An 18,106-nucleotide genomic window follows, 5' to 3' on the forward strand; every position below is an offset into this window, starting at 1 on the left:
AGTGTCCTGCCTTCCTCCAAAGCAGTTGTGAGGAAAGCACTTTAAAAACCTTAAAATTTCTACAGAAATGGGACCGTTATTATTTTAATTAAGAGCTATGTGTACTTAGAAAGATGGGGCATAGCTCCAGAACAGTTGAGCAAATAATGCACCTCCATTTCCTTTTTGAAGACATGGGGGACTCTGGGGGTAGAAAATTTAATTCACTGTCTGAAGCAGTTTTGTTCAATTTGTTTTCTCTTCTTTTTGAAATGCTAATTACAAGGAATACCTTGGAGTCTCCACTAAGGCTCTGGATTCTAACTCCACCACCACAGACACTTGCAGTGGAGGCCAGACCCCTGCCTGCCTACTTAGGAGACTACACACAAACTCCCTTGTGTTATTCCTCAGGAGTCTGGCTCATAGCAAACATTCCTGGCAGGTGACAAATCTGTGGGCGTGGGCACTCTGAACTCTGGGTTTGGGACCACTGGCAACTCAGGGATCTGAGTAAGACTCTAAGTCACCCAGGTTCCAATCTTGGTAACATCCTTGACTTCTCACCTTCATTCATTCCTTACATTAAAGTGGTTGCCAAATCTTGTTCCTACCTCCATAACATCTCTCAACTCAGTCTGCTTCTCTACACACAGAGGAGGCTGCTGATTCCCTCAATAAGAATAGAGGAGTTAACAAGAGGAGAGGGTTGGGGGAGAAGATAGTGAGTCCTTTGGGGGGCATGTTTAAGATGACCTTAGATCATCCAGTTTGAAATTACAATAGTTGGAGCTCAGAGACTAGTCTGGGTATCTGGATCGGAGCCAATGACATTCCATTTTTTGGTCTGCTTGCTTTTGCACTGGCAGTTATCCATACTTGGCTTGCTTTTTTTCCTTACCTTCACTTCTTAAAATCCCTTGCTTTGGATTTTATGAATTTACAGATTCAGTGCAAAGGTGCCCATTGGCAAGAGTCCTTTCCAAGGCTTCCCAGCTTTTTAGTAACTTTGCCTCTCAGGTGATTGTTCCCGGGATGTATCCTTTATGTACCCATATTATCTTTCCCATTAGAACAGGGATTCTTAACTGGTGTCTGAGTTATAGTTCAACACAATTAACTTCCTGTGTATTCTTATGTATTTAAAAATACTATTCCCAGAAGTTCATAGACTTTACCAGACGGCTAAATGGATCTCTGACACCAAAAAGATTTAAGAAATGCTGTATTAGAGTATAATTCCTTGAGAATATACAATGATCTTGATCGATTTTCTTATTACTTTTGAAGGTTGAAAGGTCCATCTTTGGTTGTTCACCCCAGGAAGGCAACAAGTTTTATTCAAAGTCATAACAGCAAGTAAATGGTAGAAACCTGAAGCCAGGTTCTATTGAAAATGAAGCCAGAAGAAACTTCTTAAGCAGGTGGATCTAGAGAAAAGGTGCACTGGAGCCCCGAGTGCTGGGGACGGCAATATTATAATAACAATTAACACTTATATAGCACTTATGTTCCAGGCACTGTGCTAAATTCTGGGTATGCAAAGGAGAAAGAGATGGTCTCTGACTTCAGGGAGCACCTCATCTAACAGCTCCTGATACCTTGGGAGACCACATGCTACAAAGATGTTAGGAGAATTCTGACAAATGTACTTTCCTAAGCCTCTAAACAGTCCCCAAATTCGGAACTAACCATTGGCCCCAGGGAAATAAGGCAATAAGCGATTGAGGGCCTGAAGCACTAGGTGGCGGCAGCTGTCCAATAATCATGGTGCCCATTACAACTATAAGGGAATTGTAAGGGAGTCAGCCATTGCCTATTTCAACCCCTTCAATCCCAGGGAGGCAAAGAATATTGCAGAACCCAGATTAGGATCATAGATTTAGATCTGGGAGGGACTTCAGAACTTCTTTACATGAGGAAACTGAGGCACAGGGAGGGGAAGTAGTAATTACCAGAGCCAGGATTTGAACCTCCCATCTTCCTCCCCCTCTATCTTCCACTACACCGTACCAGCCTTTGTAAATTGGAGATGGTAACCTTGGAATTAATTTTACTAGGCTGTTAGGAGGACGTCGGAGAAAACTATAATCCAGTGCTTTGCAAACCACATTGTACAAAACACACTTTTGGAATCAAGGTCTCCTGCCTTCAATTCAGGGCTCTTTCTAGCTCCATTGGCTGCTAGTTCATGTACTCCCTAAAGCTTCTACTGTGAATTTAAAATGCTTTTTACTAACAAGAGAGCACACAAATGAACTGAAACCCTGAAGGGCAGCAGATGTAGAAGCAGCTATTTTGGAAGCTGCAGATGCGATTTGAGCTGTCTTCTGAAAACTGCAGCAGTCAGCAGTTTTATAGCTCACCCCCCTGGGTTGGAATGAAGACTCTTTGCTGGGGTCCCTAGCTGACCGAGGAAAACATTCTCTGGCTTTAATCAAAGAATCCTGGTCTAACCCTAGGAGGGGCTTCGAAGGCCATTTAGACCAACCTCCTCCTCCTCTCTCTCTGCTTCCCCCCACCCTCCCAACATTTTACAGCATTTTGGGCTCAGATGGAAAATACTTTATTTCTGGAATAAACTATCCACCCAGCATCATTACTTTATTATTCAGACTCGAAAAGTCAGACTCAAAAGATTGCTGAGAATTTTTTTTTTTTTGGCCAGGTTCATCCAGCTAGTGTCAAATGTCCAAGGTCGCATTTGAACCCAGGGCCGGTACTCTTTTCACAGCACTCCCTAGATGCTCTATGCTGAGCAACTTTGGAAAGAGTAAATTCTGAGAGTGAGAAGCCCTGGGTTCTGGTTCTACCTCTCCTTTGAACTTGATATGTGACGATGGACATTTTTCTCCTGAGGAATTCAGCATCCCCATTGGCAAAGCGAAAAGGTTAGACTTTATCTCCTTTTTATCCTTTAACATTTTTAAAAATTGAGATTGTAGAAACAGATAACCTCTTTATTTCCCCTTTTAGAAATATAAAGAAACCATTTTAAATTTACCTTAATCTGAAGTCTTTGGATCAATCTGAAGGAAGGAATACTTCTCATTTTAGCAGCCTTTCTTTTCTAATTTGGAAACCACTCTAGCTTTTAGCTCTCCAGATCAGCTACAAGGACTTCTCCCTTGAAGTAATCAGGGCAACTAACCAGACCTGGGCCAGGGTTAGGAACTCTTGATTGATCCATCTGAAAGTATTAGAGTAATGACTCACCTAAGAGCAATACTCTTTATCCATTTCCTGAAGGGATTGGGCTATTGATTTAGGACTTCAGGTCTTTAGTGAGTAGATGGGGGAAAGCCCTGGAACAGAATGATCTAAGAGAGATTGAGTGGTTTTTATTAGGATGATTCTCCAGGGACGTCCTGAAATATTAAGGGACTATTGTATTATTCTGGGGAAGTAGAACATTAATCGAAAACTCTGTAGTCATGCTTTATCTTATTAAAACATTTGCCTTGCTCATGAAGACTATCAATCTTATTTCAAATATTTTGTTAGAAGGATGTCTTAGGACATGAGGACATTGTTAGTTTATACATTTATCCCTCAAGCAGAATGGTTCTTGAATTTCCAATATCAACAAAAATTGGTTTTGGTAACATTGGTGCCTAAATACATAGTACAGATTACTTTTATATCACCTTCATTTTCCAAAATTTCCTTCCTCTACCCAGTGATCTGTCCCTTGTTACAAGGAATAAAAAAAGGGGAAAAAGGAATTTAGCAAAATCAAGTTTCTGAGGCTATATGCAATAATTCTTATTTACAAAGAATGGCAAGAAATACTTTGAAAAACTATTTTCTGAGGACAAACAGACATTATAGTTACATATTGGTTAGTTTTGTTTTATTCTCTCTGGAGGATTGTGAATTAAATGATTTCTAGTTTTCCCCAACTCTAAAACTTTTTTTCTCCCCCCTGAGGTTGGGATTAAGTGACTTGCCCACATCCCACAGCTAGGAAGTGTTAAGTGTCTGAGACCATATTTGAACTCGGGTCCTCCTGAATTCAGGGCTGGTGCTCTATCCACTGCGCCATCTAGCTGCCCCCTCTAAAACTTTGATTTATAAAAATTATAATTGCATTTTACTCTATGCCTTAGAAGCACAGAAAATTTGGGAGGGAACTTTCTTGAGATCCTTTGTATAAACATTTATAAATCTCCCATTTACTTATCAAACTGGTTTTATTGGGGTAAGGGTAGGTAGGAGGAGGTATGTTGGTCACATCCTCTAGATTTAAAAAATTGATTTAAAACATGTGTTATATAGAATACCAAAATGCTACCTTGGGCTCTGAAGAAGGCAATAGCTCATACAGTTGAGAAAATACTTAGTTTTTTGTTCTGGAAAGGGGAGGGTTTGGGAATTATAGCTTGCTATGTTGCATTCCTCCAATAGGGCACAGTACATGGAGCACAGGCCCTGAGTTCAAATCTAGCTTCAGACATTGGACACTTACTAGCTGTGTGACTCAGAGCAAATCACTTAACCCTAATTGCTTCACCAAAAAAAAAGTTGATGGTGGAATAGATAGAGCTCTGAATGCCCAGGGAAATTTGAGTTCAAATGTGACTTAGATATCCACTATCTGTGTAATTGTGGGTAAGTCACTTAACTTTGATGCCTTAGTTTCTTTGCCTTTAAAATGAATTGGAGAAGGAAATAGCAAACCGTTCCAGTATCTTTGCCAAGAAAACCTCCAGTGGGGTTTGACTGAAAAGAGTCAGATACACTGAACAACAAAAAATTTCATGATGACAGATGTGCTAATTTCTAGGTGATGGGAAAATTAAATTAGTTAGAACATGTAATTAACTCTACTGAGATATAAATATTTCAGGAGACTAAAAAATTGTTTTTATCTGTCTTTCCCTTGCCCTTCAACATAATGTTGCACTTAAGTAAATAAGATTTTTTGTCCTCTCTTTTTTTTTTTTTTTTTTTTAAACAAAAACTATGTCTTGATGGGTCTGGCTGTGATTTTCTACGGACAATTCTGATTTTCTAACCCTTCCAGTCCTTTGCAAGACTTTATAGCACCAAATCTTCAGAAAGACAAAAAGTTAGCGTCCATTTTTCCCGAGTATAAGTGTGAGTGAGTGGTGTGTGTGTGTGTGTGTGTGTGTTTGTGTGTGTTGAGGATCTTGGGAGAAAAAAGTAGATCTAGGTTCTAATCTCGACTATAATTTTCTATTTTATCTTGAGCAAGTCATTTTATCTGTCTGTGTATCCATTTCCTCCTCTGTAAAATAGGTAATTTTGTTAGTAACATCTCATAAGGTGTTTTCCAGTATAGTATATGTATATAGTATATATATATGTATATAGTATATAGTATAGTATATAGTATAGAATGACAAAATCCTAAATTTGAAAATTCATCTAGTCCATGGCATTCCCATCAAGGATTAACCTGTCTCTGCTTGAACACCACTTGATCTGTTATCACAGACTTAATCCTGATTCCTATGTTTGCATGGCCAGGGAAACCTTCTGGAGAACAAGCTAGGGAGCAGCTATTTGGGCTAAGGGTCATATTAAGGGCTAAGGGAAATCAATGTACTTATGCATGTTGTAGACACGCAGCTTATAAATATTTCACATCCAGAAATACCATTATAGTTTATTACATCCTTAGACTTTAATTTACAAAAGAAAAGGAAAACAATTAGTAGTAAATAAAGCCAGTAGCTGTGTACTTTTGTTAGATGAGGGACACCTTATTTTCAAAAACCTTCCATATCCAAGTCCCTTCTAATTTTGGTTGCAAAATCTATTCTTTTAGTTCCGAAAAACTGTAACACTCATCAAGAGAAACGCTTAACCAGTACAGATTCATGGTCCTGAGGGACGTACATAAAGGTTCAGGCTGGAGAACATGTTAGTATAATCAGGGAGGCAAGGCAGTTGACCTTTCAGGGAAGGAAAGCAGTTGCTAATGCCAGGAGCCTTAGAAAGGCATCAACTTCATTCCTATTGTGAGACCAACTCCAGCCAGCTTGTAAAAGCATGGAAGCCCAGGCCCCTGTAATGATGGGTTGGGTTTTTTGTGTTTTTGGTTTGTTTTTGAATCCTCACCCTTAGCTGAGATTGTTGCCAAGAGGAGGAGCAATAGAGGCTGGGAAAGTATCATTGTGGTAGAATTGCAAGCTCTGAGGAGCTTGGTTACCTGTGCCACCTTATGCTTGAGTTTTTGTACTTCTGTGCTATATATATATATATATATATATATATATATATATATATATATATATATATATATATATATATATATATATATATATGTTCTTTTGGATGTATATATATATATATTCTTTTGGATGTCCCCTGTGCACTGGGTTATGCAGCAAGGGATTTGAGCACTCAGGCTCAGAGTACCCCAAAAGGCTGGGCCAGAATGACTCTGGGTCACAGGGGTCAGCAATAGTTGCATCCATGAATACCTTTCAAGCTTTCCTATTTTTTCTGAGAATGCTTCTATCAGTGACTATGGGACCCTGGTAGTCATAGTTCATAGAACCCCGATATACACCAAATTGCACCCCAAACTTAAACAACATCTGCAAAGGAGCATGGGATTCTCACCTGCAACCATGAGCCACTGGATTTTCAGTGGTTCTAAGGAAAGAAACCCTCTGTATAGTACACACAATAAAACATGCATTTGCGTTTTCCATACAGGAGTTAGTTCCCTGCTTGCACTCCTGATGTCTAGCATACTGGGCATGCCCAGAAAATGGAAATGTACTCGGACCCCATTCAAGCTGGAATTGTGAGAGGGTAGGGAAACTTCCAGGAATCTGCCAGGCTCTTCACAGGGTTGGAGGAAATAAATCTTTGAGGGCAGACCCCAGCACCCAACACAGTGGATGGTACTGAAAAGGAACTTAATAAATGTTCGGTGATTGATGGATGGCTTTGCGCCAGAACTCCCTGCAGAGAGGGGAGAATGGACAAAGTCTGGGGCCCAAGCTTTGCCACTGAAGGAAGGCAGGGGGAACAATGGTCAGCAAACTTCAGTCCTAAGCCAGCATGTCATCCTTTCCCAGGCAGGCTGTGAGCAAGGGTTCCGGAAAGCCATAACAACAGGGAAGCTGGGGAGGATGCGACTAGGAGGAGGTGGGGAGTGGAGGAAGAAGGCAACAAGTGCACCCCGAGAATGGAGGGGCAGTTGCCTTGTTGTCTCCAGCACTTCAGGAAAGGTAGGATCAGAAAGAGCAGCCCAAGGTTGAGTGCTTGCAGATTATTCTGCTCTGACACCAATCCTAGCATCTCCAGGAGCATCTTAAAAGATGTGGATGTCTCTGGTGCCATATTCTCTGCCTTTGGCTGTGGGGCGAAGGCACACAAAGGATGAAGCCAAGGGTTGGATTTGGGGACGGGTAGTTAGAAGTCTTTATTTTCTTCTTCCTTTTTCCGATGGAAGGTGAACTAATATGCCCAAACCCAGCTGTTTCTGTGGTCCCCCAGCTTGAGTACTTCTGACCCCCATATTTGGATTGCTTTCCTTTGCTTTATGGAGAAGCAGGTTATAGTTCCCAGGAGTCTTTCCTTCCACAAAGATAGCCCAAAGGTCCATCTCTTCTCCTTAGCTGGAGTCCTTTAGCTGAGGAAGAGGCAGCTCAGGCCAGTCTGAGCCAAGAGTATGAAAGTCACTTCTCAGCCATTCTGGAACCTTAAAAAAAATTCTTTTAATCCATAAATGGCAACATCCAGCAAAAAAAAATAAAAATCAATATATTACTGTTTGTTTGTTTTGTTTTTTGTTTTTTACAAAAAATGAGAGCAAAGTATGTCACATGAATATGTACAAGCTTCAGGTGGGAAGAGCAGGAATCACTGGAAAAAAAACAGAAAGATGTGGAGTTGGTTAAGAGGTTGCTCTGAGAAATCTAGAAATCTTTTCTAACTCTTCTTAAGTTTTGCATTAGAGAAGGTTTTCTAGATACTTCAGCCAGTATCATCCAGACCAAATTCCACTTTCCTCTGTCTCTAAGTCAAACTAGTTTGGTGTGTGTGTGTGTGTGTTTGTTGGTGGGCAGTCTCCAAAAATATATCTAAAAGTTTTTCTTTAAGAAAACAGGTGATTCATATATTGTATCTAGGTTATATTGTAACACATGTAAAATGTATGGGATTACCTGTCATGGGGGGAGGGAGTGGAGGGAGGGAGGGGATAATTTGGAAAAATGAATTTAAAAAAAAAAAAAAGAAAAAAAAAAAAGAAAAGAAAACAGGTGATTCCTAAACTTTTTCCTCCCTTTTCCTCCCCCATCTCTCCCAGACATAGCGATTTGCTGGGTTTCTTGGCCAGCTTCCCCATAGAAGGGAAATTGAGATTTGGGGAGTGTCTGAAAGAGAAGAAAGAAGGGAGTAGGTGGACTTCCTCTTTGTGTGGCTGATTTATTCACTTCTGGACAACCCATCATTTACAAAGTAATCATGCCCAGGTTGGAAGTGGAAGTCATGAGGTTTGGACTTTTGTCCAATCAGAAAGCCTTAGATGTATGTTACCTTACCTTGTGCCAGCAGCCTGCCACAGGTAGTCCATCAGCTCCCTGGAGAAGAAGAGAGAAGAAAGCGTCAGTCTCTTTAAATGCCAGAAGCCTCCTTGGGGAACATCTGGCATGGAGGGTAGATGAGATGGGGAAAAGGCAGGGGTATTCAAACAAAGACCACACACTCAAATCTGCTTTCCAGAAACCTTGACATTTTCCCAGGGAGGGAGGCCTCTAGTGAGACTTTCCTTCCCCTCCATCGAAAGTTCCCCCCTTCAATCGATCAATCAATCATTCAATATTTATTAAGTTCATAATATTTGTCAGGCACTGTGCTAAAAGAGACAAAAGGCAGTCCCTGCCCTCAAGGAGCTTACAATCTAATGGGGAAGACAACATGTAAAACGAATACATACAAAGCAAGTATATGCAGGATAATAATTAGGAAGTCATTCAAAGAGTGAAATCACTTAAGATGGGTTAGGGAAGATTTTCTGTGGGAGGTAGAATTTTAGTTGGTACTTTAAGAAAGCCAGAGGAGGGAAATATTCCAGGAATGGAGAATAGCCAGAGAAAATGTCCGGAGCTGAGCAAGGGAGCAACAGCTAAAAGATCCGTGTTATTAGACCAAGGAGTAAGGTATAGGAAGACAGAAAAGCTAGGAGGGGATTGGGCTGTCAATAGCTTTGAAAGCCAAATAGCATGTTGTGTTCGCTCTCAGAGGCCATAGGGAGCCATGAGAGTTTATTGAGTAGGTGGTGACAGGATTGGAGCTTCGTTTTAGGAAAACCAGTATAGTGACTGAATGAAGAATGAATTAGAATAGGGAGAGACTTACTTCAAGGCTGAGCTATTTCCACTTCCTCAATGAAGCCTTTCTTGAAACATTCCTTAGACAAAAGTAATCTCTTCCTCCTCTTTTTAATTAAATCCAATTTGACATGAATTTATTAAGCACTAACAATGTGCTAAACACCACTTACAGTGAGGGAGTATATGAAGAGGGTATATTGCTTATCCCCGATGCTCACTGGGAAACCACAAACAACAGGAGGGTGACAGGGATAGAGGGACATGGTTTGTCTGTCTAAGAGGGGCTTTGGCTCTCCTTGTTGGGGACCCCAATTAGAGGTGCTTGTTTGTAGCTAAGGGCCTTCCCACGCAGAGTGTGTGCAAAGGCTCCTGGGATGGGATGGCAGGATCAGATATGAGAAGTCATGTTCAAGTCTTTGGGGAAGGGGGTCTGGCTTTGTGTGAAATTTGATCTTTGTATCCGGTTCCAATAAATCACTGGTCTTCCTTTCCTCGGCTATGATAACAGAGGGGAAGAATTCGGCCTGAGGGGACTTGTGGGGGGAATGATTTCTGTGGGCTCAGTAAGGGGGAGTAGAGGAAATAAGCCCCATCTGACCGAAATCCTGACCTTGCTTCACTCAGCCCCGGGTTTTTCCCAGCAAGAGATCTCGTTTACGTGCCTTAGTGGAACTCGGTGACTTTGCGTAGGATCCATAGACATCAGGCTAGGAAGCCAAATTCAGGAAGGGGAAATGTGGACGATGGTGAGGGGGTGGGAGGTAAGGAAGGTGGTGGAGGGAGGGAACATGCCATGTCCTGATCCTTCTGCCAGGTTTCTCTCACACCTACTGCCCCCATCTCCAGCTCTTAGTGGAGATCATGCTACTGCCAGGCAGTACTTTATATGAAGAGGGGAAGTTTGGTAAATTGATTTACTAGGTAGGATTCTTCCTGGGGATAGAAATCTTTCCTTCTCTACTCCAAGGACTTCTAAGAACATAACCCTCACAAATTTCAAATAAATGGAATAAAAGCTTGTTCATGTAGGATTAACATCTCCTTCCCTCACAACTAAGTACATTAACGGTACTTAATAGAATCCCCTATATTTACTCAACACCTACAGTATTGTCGTGACCTCAGGGCCCAGGAAAAGTGGGCAGACCAGCAATGGGATCTTTTCCTGAGAGTGGCTACTGTACCACTCCCTGTCTGGCAGGAGCTCTTTGATGGCTTAATTCCTTCATTTTTATTTTGAATATTGAACTATGTTACCATAGATTTTCTAGGACTAGCTGAAATTTTTTTCCAAGAATATTTCTAGGACTATTTGATGTGGCCTTACCCACAACCAGCTAGAAATCCTTTGTAATGGGATCTGTCCTGCAGAAGTCAAAAGCTTGGATTCAATTAGGATAAATATTGGGCTGTCTGAGCTCCCCCACCCCTGTTGCTACTGTCCCAAGCTAGTGTTTTCAAAAACTTGGGACCCGGTCCCTAGCCCAGAAAGAGGACATCCATTCTCCAGTTTGAGTAGTATGTTTGCCACGCTTGTATGCAAAGGTTAAGGATGCAAGGCTGGCTGATAGGGAACACAGGTGCAGATACAGGTCTATGTGTCCTGGGAACATATTTCTGTGTAAGAGTCAAGAAAAGTCTCAGGGTTGGCAACATTTCATTCACATCTGGGAAGAAGGGCACTGCAAACCCAAGCAAGTCAGCAACAAGTCTCATGCAAGGAAGAGAAGGGATGGGAGGAGAAATGCAACGGACAGAAAGATACAGGGAAGGGAAAGCAAGGGACAGAAAAGAATAGGAAAGCAGATACTATACCACAGGACAGGGAGCCTTGGCTTTGTCCAGGCCCAGGGAGCCTGGTGCTCCTTTCATTCCTTTGTAATTTGTATTTTCCTGTTTTGAAGATAACAGTTTATTCATATGGATAGTTGAACCCAAGAACCTGAACTAGGGGAGCTAAACAGGGCTGGGAGGCCGTATTACTCAGTGACACAGAAAGAAGGTAAATTATATATTACATTTCTTAATACATACACACAAATGTGTGTGCATGCACACATGCATAATACAGAGATGGTACAGCTAGTGGACAAAGAGCTGGCCTTGGAATCAGGAAGAACTGGAAAAGGTTGTAGGACGGCCCATGTTATTTGACATTTCAGTAATCTGAGACAGGGCTTCCTAACCTATTTCTTTTTTTTTCCTTTTTTTTTTTTTTTTTTTTTCCTGAGGCTGGGGTTAAGTGACTTGCCCAGGGTCACACAGCCAGGAAGTGTTAAGTGTCTGAGACCAGATTTGAACTCGGGTCCTCCTGAATTCAGGGCTGGTGCTCTACCCACTGCGCCACCTAGCTGCCCTTGATCCCACTATTGATTGACTGGCAAGCTTTGACTTGCTCTGTTTGCATCTTGGCTGGTTTATCCTCCTTGGACATCCGGGATGCCCTCTTGTTTAGTAGGGACTCACCATATTGATGCTGAGTCTGGTGTGGACATCTGATCTGCAAAGGCAACTGCTGCTCAGAACTTCTGAGCTTAAGAGATCTATTAGCCCCCCTGAGACCAGGGATTCCAGGCATGTGATACCTACTGAGCCAGAGCATCACCCTTGACTGCCTTCCCTATGAGACAACTTGTAGCTTATTCTATCTGTATGTTGATTGTATACAATTGTTTGCATGTTGTCTCCCTGTTAGACTGTGAGTTTCTTGAGGGGAGGGACTGCTTATTGCTTGTGTGTGTGTGTGTGTGTGTGTGTGTGTGTGTGTGTGTGTGTGTGTGTGTCTGTGTGTCTGTGTATCCTTACTGCTTAACACAGTTCCTGGGACACAGTAGGTGCTTAATAAGTGCTTGTTGACTGATTCCTGCGTTAACTTCCCTTCTAGAAATTCCATCTGAAAATCAAAGGCTATGGGATTCTATTCATTCTCCTATCTATCAAAATATGTTTGTCTTTTCTCTTCTTATCTGAAATGACTTTCAGGTCATGAACTCTAAGAGTATATGGTCTCATCCTCCTGTGCTTCCTGTTATTTCTACTAGACTTGAGTCTAACGTTTCCCCTCATTGCCTCACCCATCTTTTGAAGAATGAATTGACATTCAAGAATGCATTCATTCTGATTTTAGGAAAGGAGGTGTTCAGCAGGTGGTCAGATAATTGGGGCTCCCCGCTCTGCCACATAGCACCCCTGTCCCAACTATGTGGTCTCTTTCTCAAGTTCAGCATCTTCCTGCCTCTGGCTGAAGAACTGGTAGCATATTCCCACTGCAATACTATTCTGACATGATTCTCACGCCTCTCCCTTATTCTAAGATTTTCTCACAAAGATTTCTTGACAACAACACTGCTTTGTTATTTTTTAAAAAATCAAATCTGTTACCTCAGAATATGACATAAATTCTTAGAGTCAAGTGAGATTAAAATCCTGTTTCTGGTGTTTACTGACTGTAAGATTACTACACACACACACACACACACACACACATACACACACACATATATGTGAGTTTCAACTTTCTGATCTATAAAATTGGGATGATAATACCTCACCTGCCTCACAGGGTTTTGGGAAGAGTGAAATGAGATAATGTATATGAAGTATTTTATAATCTTTAAAGAAATATTTATGAAATAAAATATTGTACACAGCAACAAGAAGATTGTGTGATAATCAACTATGATAGCTTTGGTTCTTCTCAGTGATCCAAGGCAATCCCAATAAACTTTGAATGGAGAACGTCATCCGTATCTAGAGAGAGATTCTATGGACACTGAATGGGTCAACATATACTATTTTTACTTTTTTTTTTCTTTCTCATGGTTTTTCCATTCTGTTCTGATTTTTCTCTCCCAACCTGACTCATAGAAATATCTGGGAAATAAATGTACATGTATAACCTAAACAAGTTAAAATTAAGTGAAAAAAGAAATATTTGTGCTATTATTGTTATTATTGCATGGATACTCAAAGGATTTGTAGGGAACTGTGCGGCAACTCCCTCTACCAATAGGATAAGAACCAGTTTATGACTTGGCAGATAAATCCTGGAAAGTTGCCTGAGTGCGTTTCCATGTTAAGTTACTCCTCCAAGGCCATCCTACTAGTAAGTGTCAGAATTTGAACTTAGGTCTTCCAGCATTATGCCCCATCAATGACGATTATGATTATCTTATTTCAGTTTTGAGTCATACGAAGCCTCAGTGATGTCTGTGAGGTCGAATAGACTTCTTTGCCTTAATTCCCCTTGGCCTAGGTCACACTTGAGGAACTTGCTAAGGACCTAAGTAAGACTCACGGTAACCATAGTTCTACCTGGAGGAACATAATTTGCTTCCTAAGTGACTGCCGAATGCCAGGAATGAATAATAATCAGCGCGCCATGTCTAGGGAAAGCCCGGGCAGAACAATTTTTCAGCCCTGCCTCCTTTCTAACAATCAGGCACATCTTAGCTGTGCAGTAGGAAGGACCACATAGGGTCCCCATGGCCTGGACCCAAGTCTTCTACGATAAAGGAGGGAAGTCCACCAGAGAGGATTACTGTCACAATTCAGGACCGGACAAGATGAGCACAGAGCCTCAACTCCCCCCATCTCCTTGCTCCCTATAGACAGGAGCTACATACCACTGGACACGGCTGATCCAATCCAGGGGGCCCAGGCTCTCCCTTCTGCCCCTTCGCTCCTTTTCTGCCAGGAACCCCTCGATCCCCCTGTGAATAGAAAATAAACTGGTTTAGCAATGACTCTTCTGAGAGGCCCTGCTCTGGGCCAGCTTGGTCCCAGCTCAGGAGGTCACTGCTATTCTGAGGTCAATCCCCCAGTCCCGTTTTCCAGAGGGAATTGGGCCCCAGCTCTGACCTTCTCTCCTTGCTTGCTCCTCTCTCCCTTCTCTCCTCGGGGTCCTGGGAAGCCCTAAGAAAAAAAAAACAAACAGAAGATCAGATGGGATGTGAGAAAGGTGACCCTAAGCGGAATGAGGACAAGATACCCTGAGTACTGGAAAAACACACACAAATGTCACATAGATGGAGACACATGCGTTTTAGTGGAGTCAGGAAACGATCATCCTTTTTTCAAACAGAAACATCATACATGTCTTTGGGGAAAGGCCTGAGGCAGAGATGTGAACAATGTGCTTTCTGTTAAGTCAGGGCTCTTCCCAGACAACTCTGGGCTCCAGGAGGAAGGGCGGGGCTGAATGAGTTGTTTAGTTTAGGGGCTGGGTAGTTCTTGGAAGTTCATTTGAACTTCCACTTTTGGCTCAAGTCTTTCCTCTTGCTCCAGGTCAGACTTTTTGCCTCTGCCCCAGTCTCATCTCCAGGGAAGGCCCTAGATGTCCCCATTCACTCTGCTGATGGTCAGTTATGAACTACGTGTCTGATTTCTCTGGAGGACTAAGCCAGTCTTAGAGGCTCAGTAGCTCCATCATCCATGAGCACACTGACTGGAGACAATGGGGCTGCTGGCGTGATTCAGCAGGGCCATCCATCAGGAAGCAGATTACTTATATATACCAAGGTGAGAACTTCTGGTACCCATCCTCCCCTCCCCCAAAAGGGACCATGTGACAGGGATGTTCCAGGGGATGCCACTGATAACCCCCAGGCTGGGTAAGGAAGCAATGGGAAACTTACATCCAATCCTGGCTCACCAGGTCTGCCCTGAAATAAAAGGGAAAAGATGAGAACAAATCACTTTAGAAGGCCTTGCTCAGCTTTTATAGGATCATATATCTAGAATTGGAAGAGACCTTTTTAACCCTCTCGTTTTACAGGGAAGGAAACTGAGGACCAGGGAAGTAGTGATTGCCCAGACTCACACAGGTATTAAAGGCAGCAATGCTATGTGATGCAGACATGTAATATTTGCATTTTAGATGGCATCCATTTAAGGTACCTTTTCAGTGAGTGTTTAATGTCTTTTTAGGAGGCTGCTTTATTTTCCTAAAAATAAATTCTTATTCCTATATTGTACCTTTATATCACCTACAATCTCAGGTTACCCACCCCACTCTCCCTTTTTTCTTCCAGAGAGCCATTCTTACAATAACAAGAGGAAAAAACAGTTCAACAAAACCAACTAACATAACAAAAAATGACTTGATCTTTCTATGATTCAGTTTTCTCATTTGTTAAATGAGGGAGATTGAATTAAATGATTTCTAAGGTCCCTTCCTATCCTGATAATCTATGATTCTATGTTCCTAAAGGAGATTGAGAATATCCAGTTTTGCCAGGTATTAACGGTCTGACTTGGAGCAGGATGCTTCACTCCTCTAATCCTTGTTCTTACCACCTGTAAATGGGATAATGATTATGATACTTGTACTAATTTTTTCATAAGCTCTTGTGAAAATCAGATAAATTACAGAATTTGAGAATTGGAAGAGACATTGGTGCCCAACTAATCCAACCCATACATGAAAGGAGTATGTATCTTACTAAAATACCCTTCAAGTGGTGGTCTGCTTTCTGCCAGAAGGCCCTCAAGGAGGGGGGACCCTTTCCACTTTGGGTCTGATTGTAAGAAGTTTTCCCTAATATCCAATTTAAACTGGCCTCTTTGCAAGCTTTTCATTCCTCTGTTTCTCTTAGGGACCAAATAGAACATGGCCAAAATCTCAGTCACATGACAATAATAGTCATAATAGTTATAATAATTGATTTGCATGGAACTTTAAGGTTTGCAAAGTGCTTTACAAGTATCCTCTCCTTTGATCCTTGAAACTTCTCTGGGAGCTAGGTGCTATTGTTATCCCCATTTCACAGATGAAGAAGCTGAGATAGATAGGGCTAAGAAGTTTCTGAGACTGGATTTGAATTCAGATCTTCCTGACTTTGGGTCCAGTGCTCTGTGCACTATGTTGCCACTCACCGCCCCACAGTGGAATTACTACCTTCCTAGTAGAGTCTCGACTAGGACCCTGTATCAGCAGGTTCCGGTAAATGTCTTTAAGTGAATGAAGGAATGCAATCCTGTAGGGTTGGTAGACACAGGAATTTTTACCTTTTCTCCTTTTGTTCCAGGTAAGCCAATTAGGCCAGGTGGGCCAGCTGGTCCCTAAACGGAAAAGGACAGGCAGGATTAGGAGACCTTTGGGAACATGCAGGAACACAAAGTAAAAAGTGAATGTTTGAATATGCATTGATAGTCAACTCACGAGCAGCCCATTGGAGCCTTTCTCTCCGGTGGCACCCTTCTCCCCCTTTGCACCATCCAATCCCTGGAAATAGAGAAGGTACTGTGCTTGGTGCTAGAAACCCCATGAGAAGCCTTTAAAACCATTAGGGCACAAGAAGTTTGAAACAAATCATCCTTGGTGCTCTGAGAAACCATTTATATGCTATTATTTTTAACCTTTTATTAAAATGTTTTTATAACTATAAGTGAGAAACTTATCAGCTGAGAACTGCTCTCTTAGCCTCGGAGAGTTGCTGGGCCATTGACCCGTTAAGTGACTTGTCCAGCATCTCATAGACAGCATGGAGTACTTGAATTCCAATCTTTCTAACTCCGGGGCTAGTGCACAATGTTACTTTGCCTGTCATCTGCTAGCATCATCAAATTTAAAAGCTCACATTTGAAATAAGGTTGTTTTTTCCCCTGATGCCGGTCTGGGGATTTTGCCCTAAGCCATGGGTCAGCTCAGCCCTGTTCTAAGGGAAAGCTCTGGGCTGATGGTCAATCCATTCATTCCTTCATAAAACTCTCCCTCTTCCTTTAAAAAGATTTAACCAAATTTACTTACTGACCTTGGGACCTTGGATCCCCTGAAGACCCTTTGAGGGAGAAAAGGAAAAGCCATTAGATTCATCTGAGAAGGCAGAATTTCAAGGCAAAAGAAATGAATAAGAGTCTCTTGCCTTCTCCTTGCCTGCCACATTGTTACCTGTCTCGGGCCTTCCTCTCATCTGGGACTTCTTTCCTGGATCATCGTTTTAGGAAGAGCTTCAGCCAGACTTCATCTCACTCTTCTCTTGCTACACTTCCCTGCTCCCAGGCACCCTTCCTATCCCTCTTCCCCATTCACTTTCATTTCATACATTAGAATGTAAGCTCTCTGAGGGTAGAGACTGTCTCCGTTACTTCATATTTGTATCCTGAGCACTGGATCTAGAACACTGGAAATGCTCTTGCTCTTTCCCTACCCCTTCCTTTTTTTCTCTCTCTCCTCTCCTTCTCTGACAACCTTGGGAGCCCCTAGGCAAATATTTAGAGGGTATATTCATTAATCCAGCTAGGCTTTCCATTTCACCTCCTTAGTTCCTCCTTCAGAGCTCAGCCAGCTCGCCCAATTCGTCCTTCTCTTCTTTCCCTCTCTCTCCATGGAACCAAATGAGTTTTCCCCCTTTTTGCAGAACCACAGGATTCAGGGTTGGAATGAAGCTAGCTGATCGTAGGATCCGATATCCAGAGCTGGACAGGACATGAGAGACGCTCTAGTCTAATCCCCTCATTATACAGATGAGGAAACTGGGGCCCAGGATTTCACTCAAGGGCAAAGAGGCAATCATTGTCAGGATTATAATTATTTCCTCTGACTCCAGCTTCAGTGTTCTTTCCACAGGATCACCCTGACAAACCCTGCCATTTTACAGAAGGGAAAACTGAGGTCCAGAAAGGTGAAATATTTAATACAGAGTCACACAGAGAGTAAATGTCAGAACTGGAGTTGAACTTGGGGCTTCTGTCTCCAAATCCAGCTCTCTTTAAGCTGTACCAAGCAGCCTTCCCTTGGACCTTTTCCTCCTTCCCTTTTCCAGTAAAGTGAGGATTCCCTCCTTCAGGAGGAGGTGTGTGTATGT

The 18,106-nt window shown here is 42.1% G+C and overlaps 1 protein-coding gene across 1 annotated transcript in view; it reads right to left on the reverse strand.

Annotated features, from left to right (window-relative positions):
* Nucleotides 1-5,595: 5,595 nt before the first annotated feature.
* COL23A1 (collagen type XXIII alpha 1 chain) overlaps nucleotides 5,596-18,106 on the reverse strand; it is a 471,275-nt gene continuing 458,764 nt past the window's right edge. The window contains exons 22-29 of the mRNA XM_074292316.1: nucleotides 17,054-17,080; nucleotides 16,462-16,524; nucleotides 16,308-16,361; nucleotides 14,936-14,962; nucleotides 14,160-14,213; nucleotides 13,925-14,011; nucleotides 8,508-8,546; nucleotides 5,596-7,827 (exon numbers count right to left, since the gene is read on the reverse strand). Coding sequence (XP_074148417.1) covers nucleotides 7,825-7,827; nucleotides 8,508-8,546; nucleotides 13,925-14,011; nucleotides 14,160-14,213; nucleotides 14,936-14,962; nucleotides 16,308-16,361; nucleotides 16,462-16,524; nucleotides 17,054-17,080 — 354 coding nt within the window. The 3' untranslated portion in view covers nucleotides 5,596-7,824. The remainder of the gene's footprint in view (nucleotides 7,828-8,507; nucleotides 8,547-13,924; nucleotides 14,012-14,159; nucleotides 14,214-14,935; nucleotides 14,963-16,307; nucleotides 16,362-16,461; nucleotides 16,525-17,053; nucleotides 17,081-18,106) is intronic.

Source organism: Sminthopsis crassicaudata, chromosome 2 (assembly GCF_048593235.1).
Source record: "Sminthopsis crassicaudata isolate SCR6 chromosome 2, ASM4859323v1, whole genome shotgun sequence".
Lineage (NCBI taxonomy): Eukaryota > Metazoa > Chordata > Mammalia > Dasyuromorphia > Dasyuridae > Sminthopsis > Sminthopsis crassicaudata.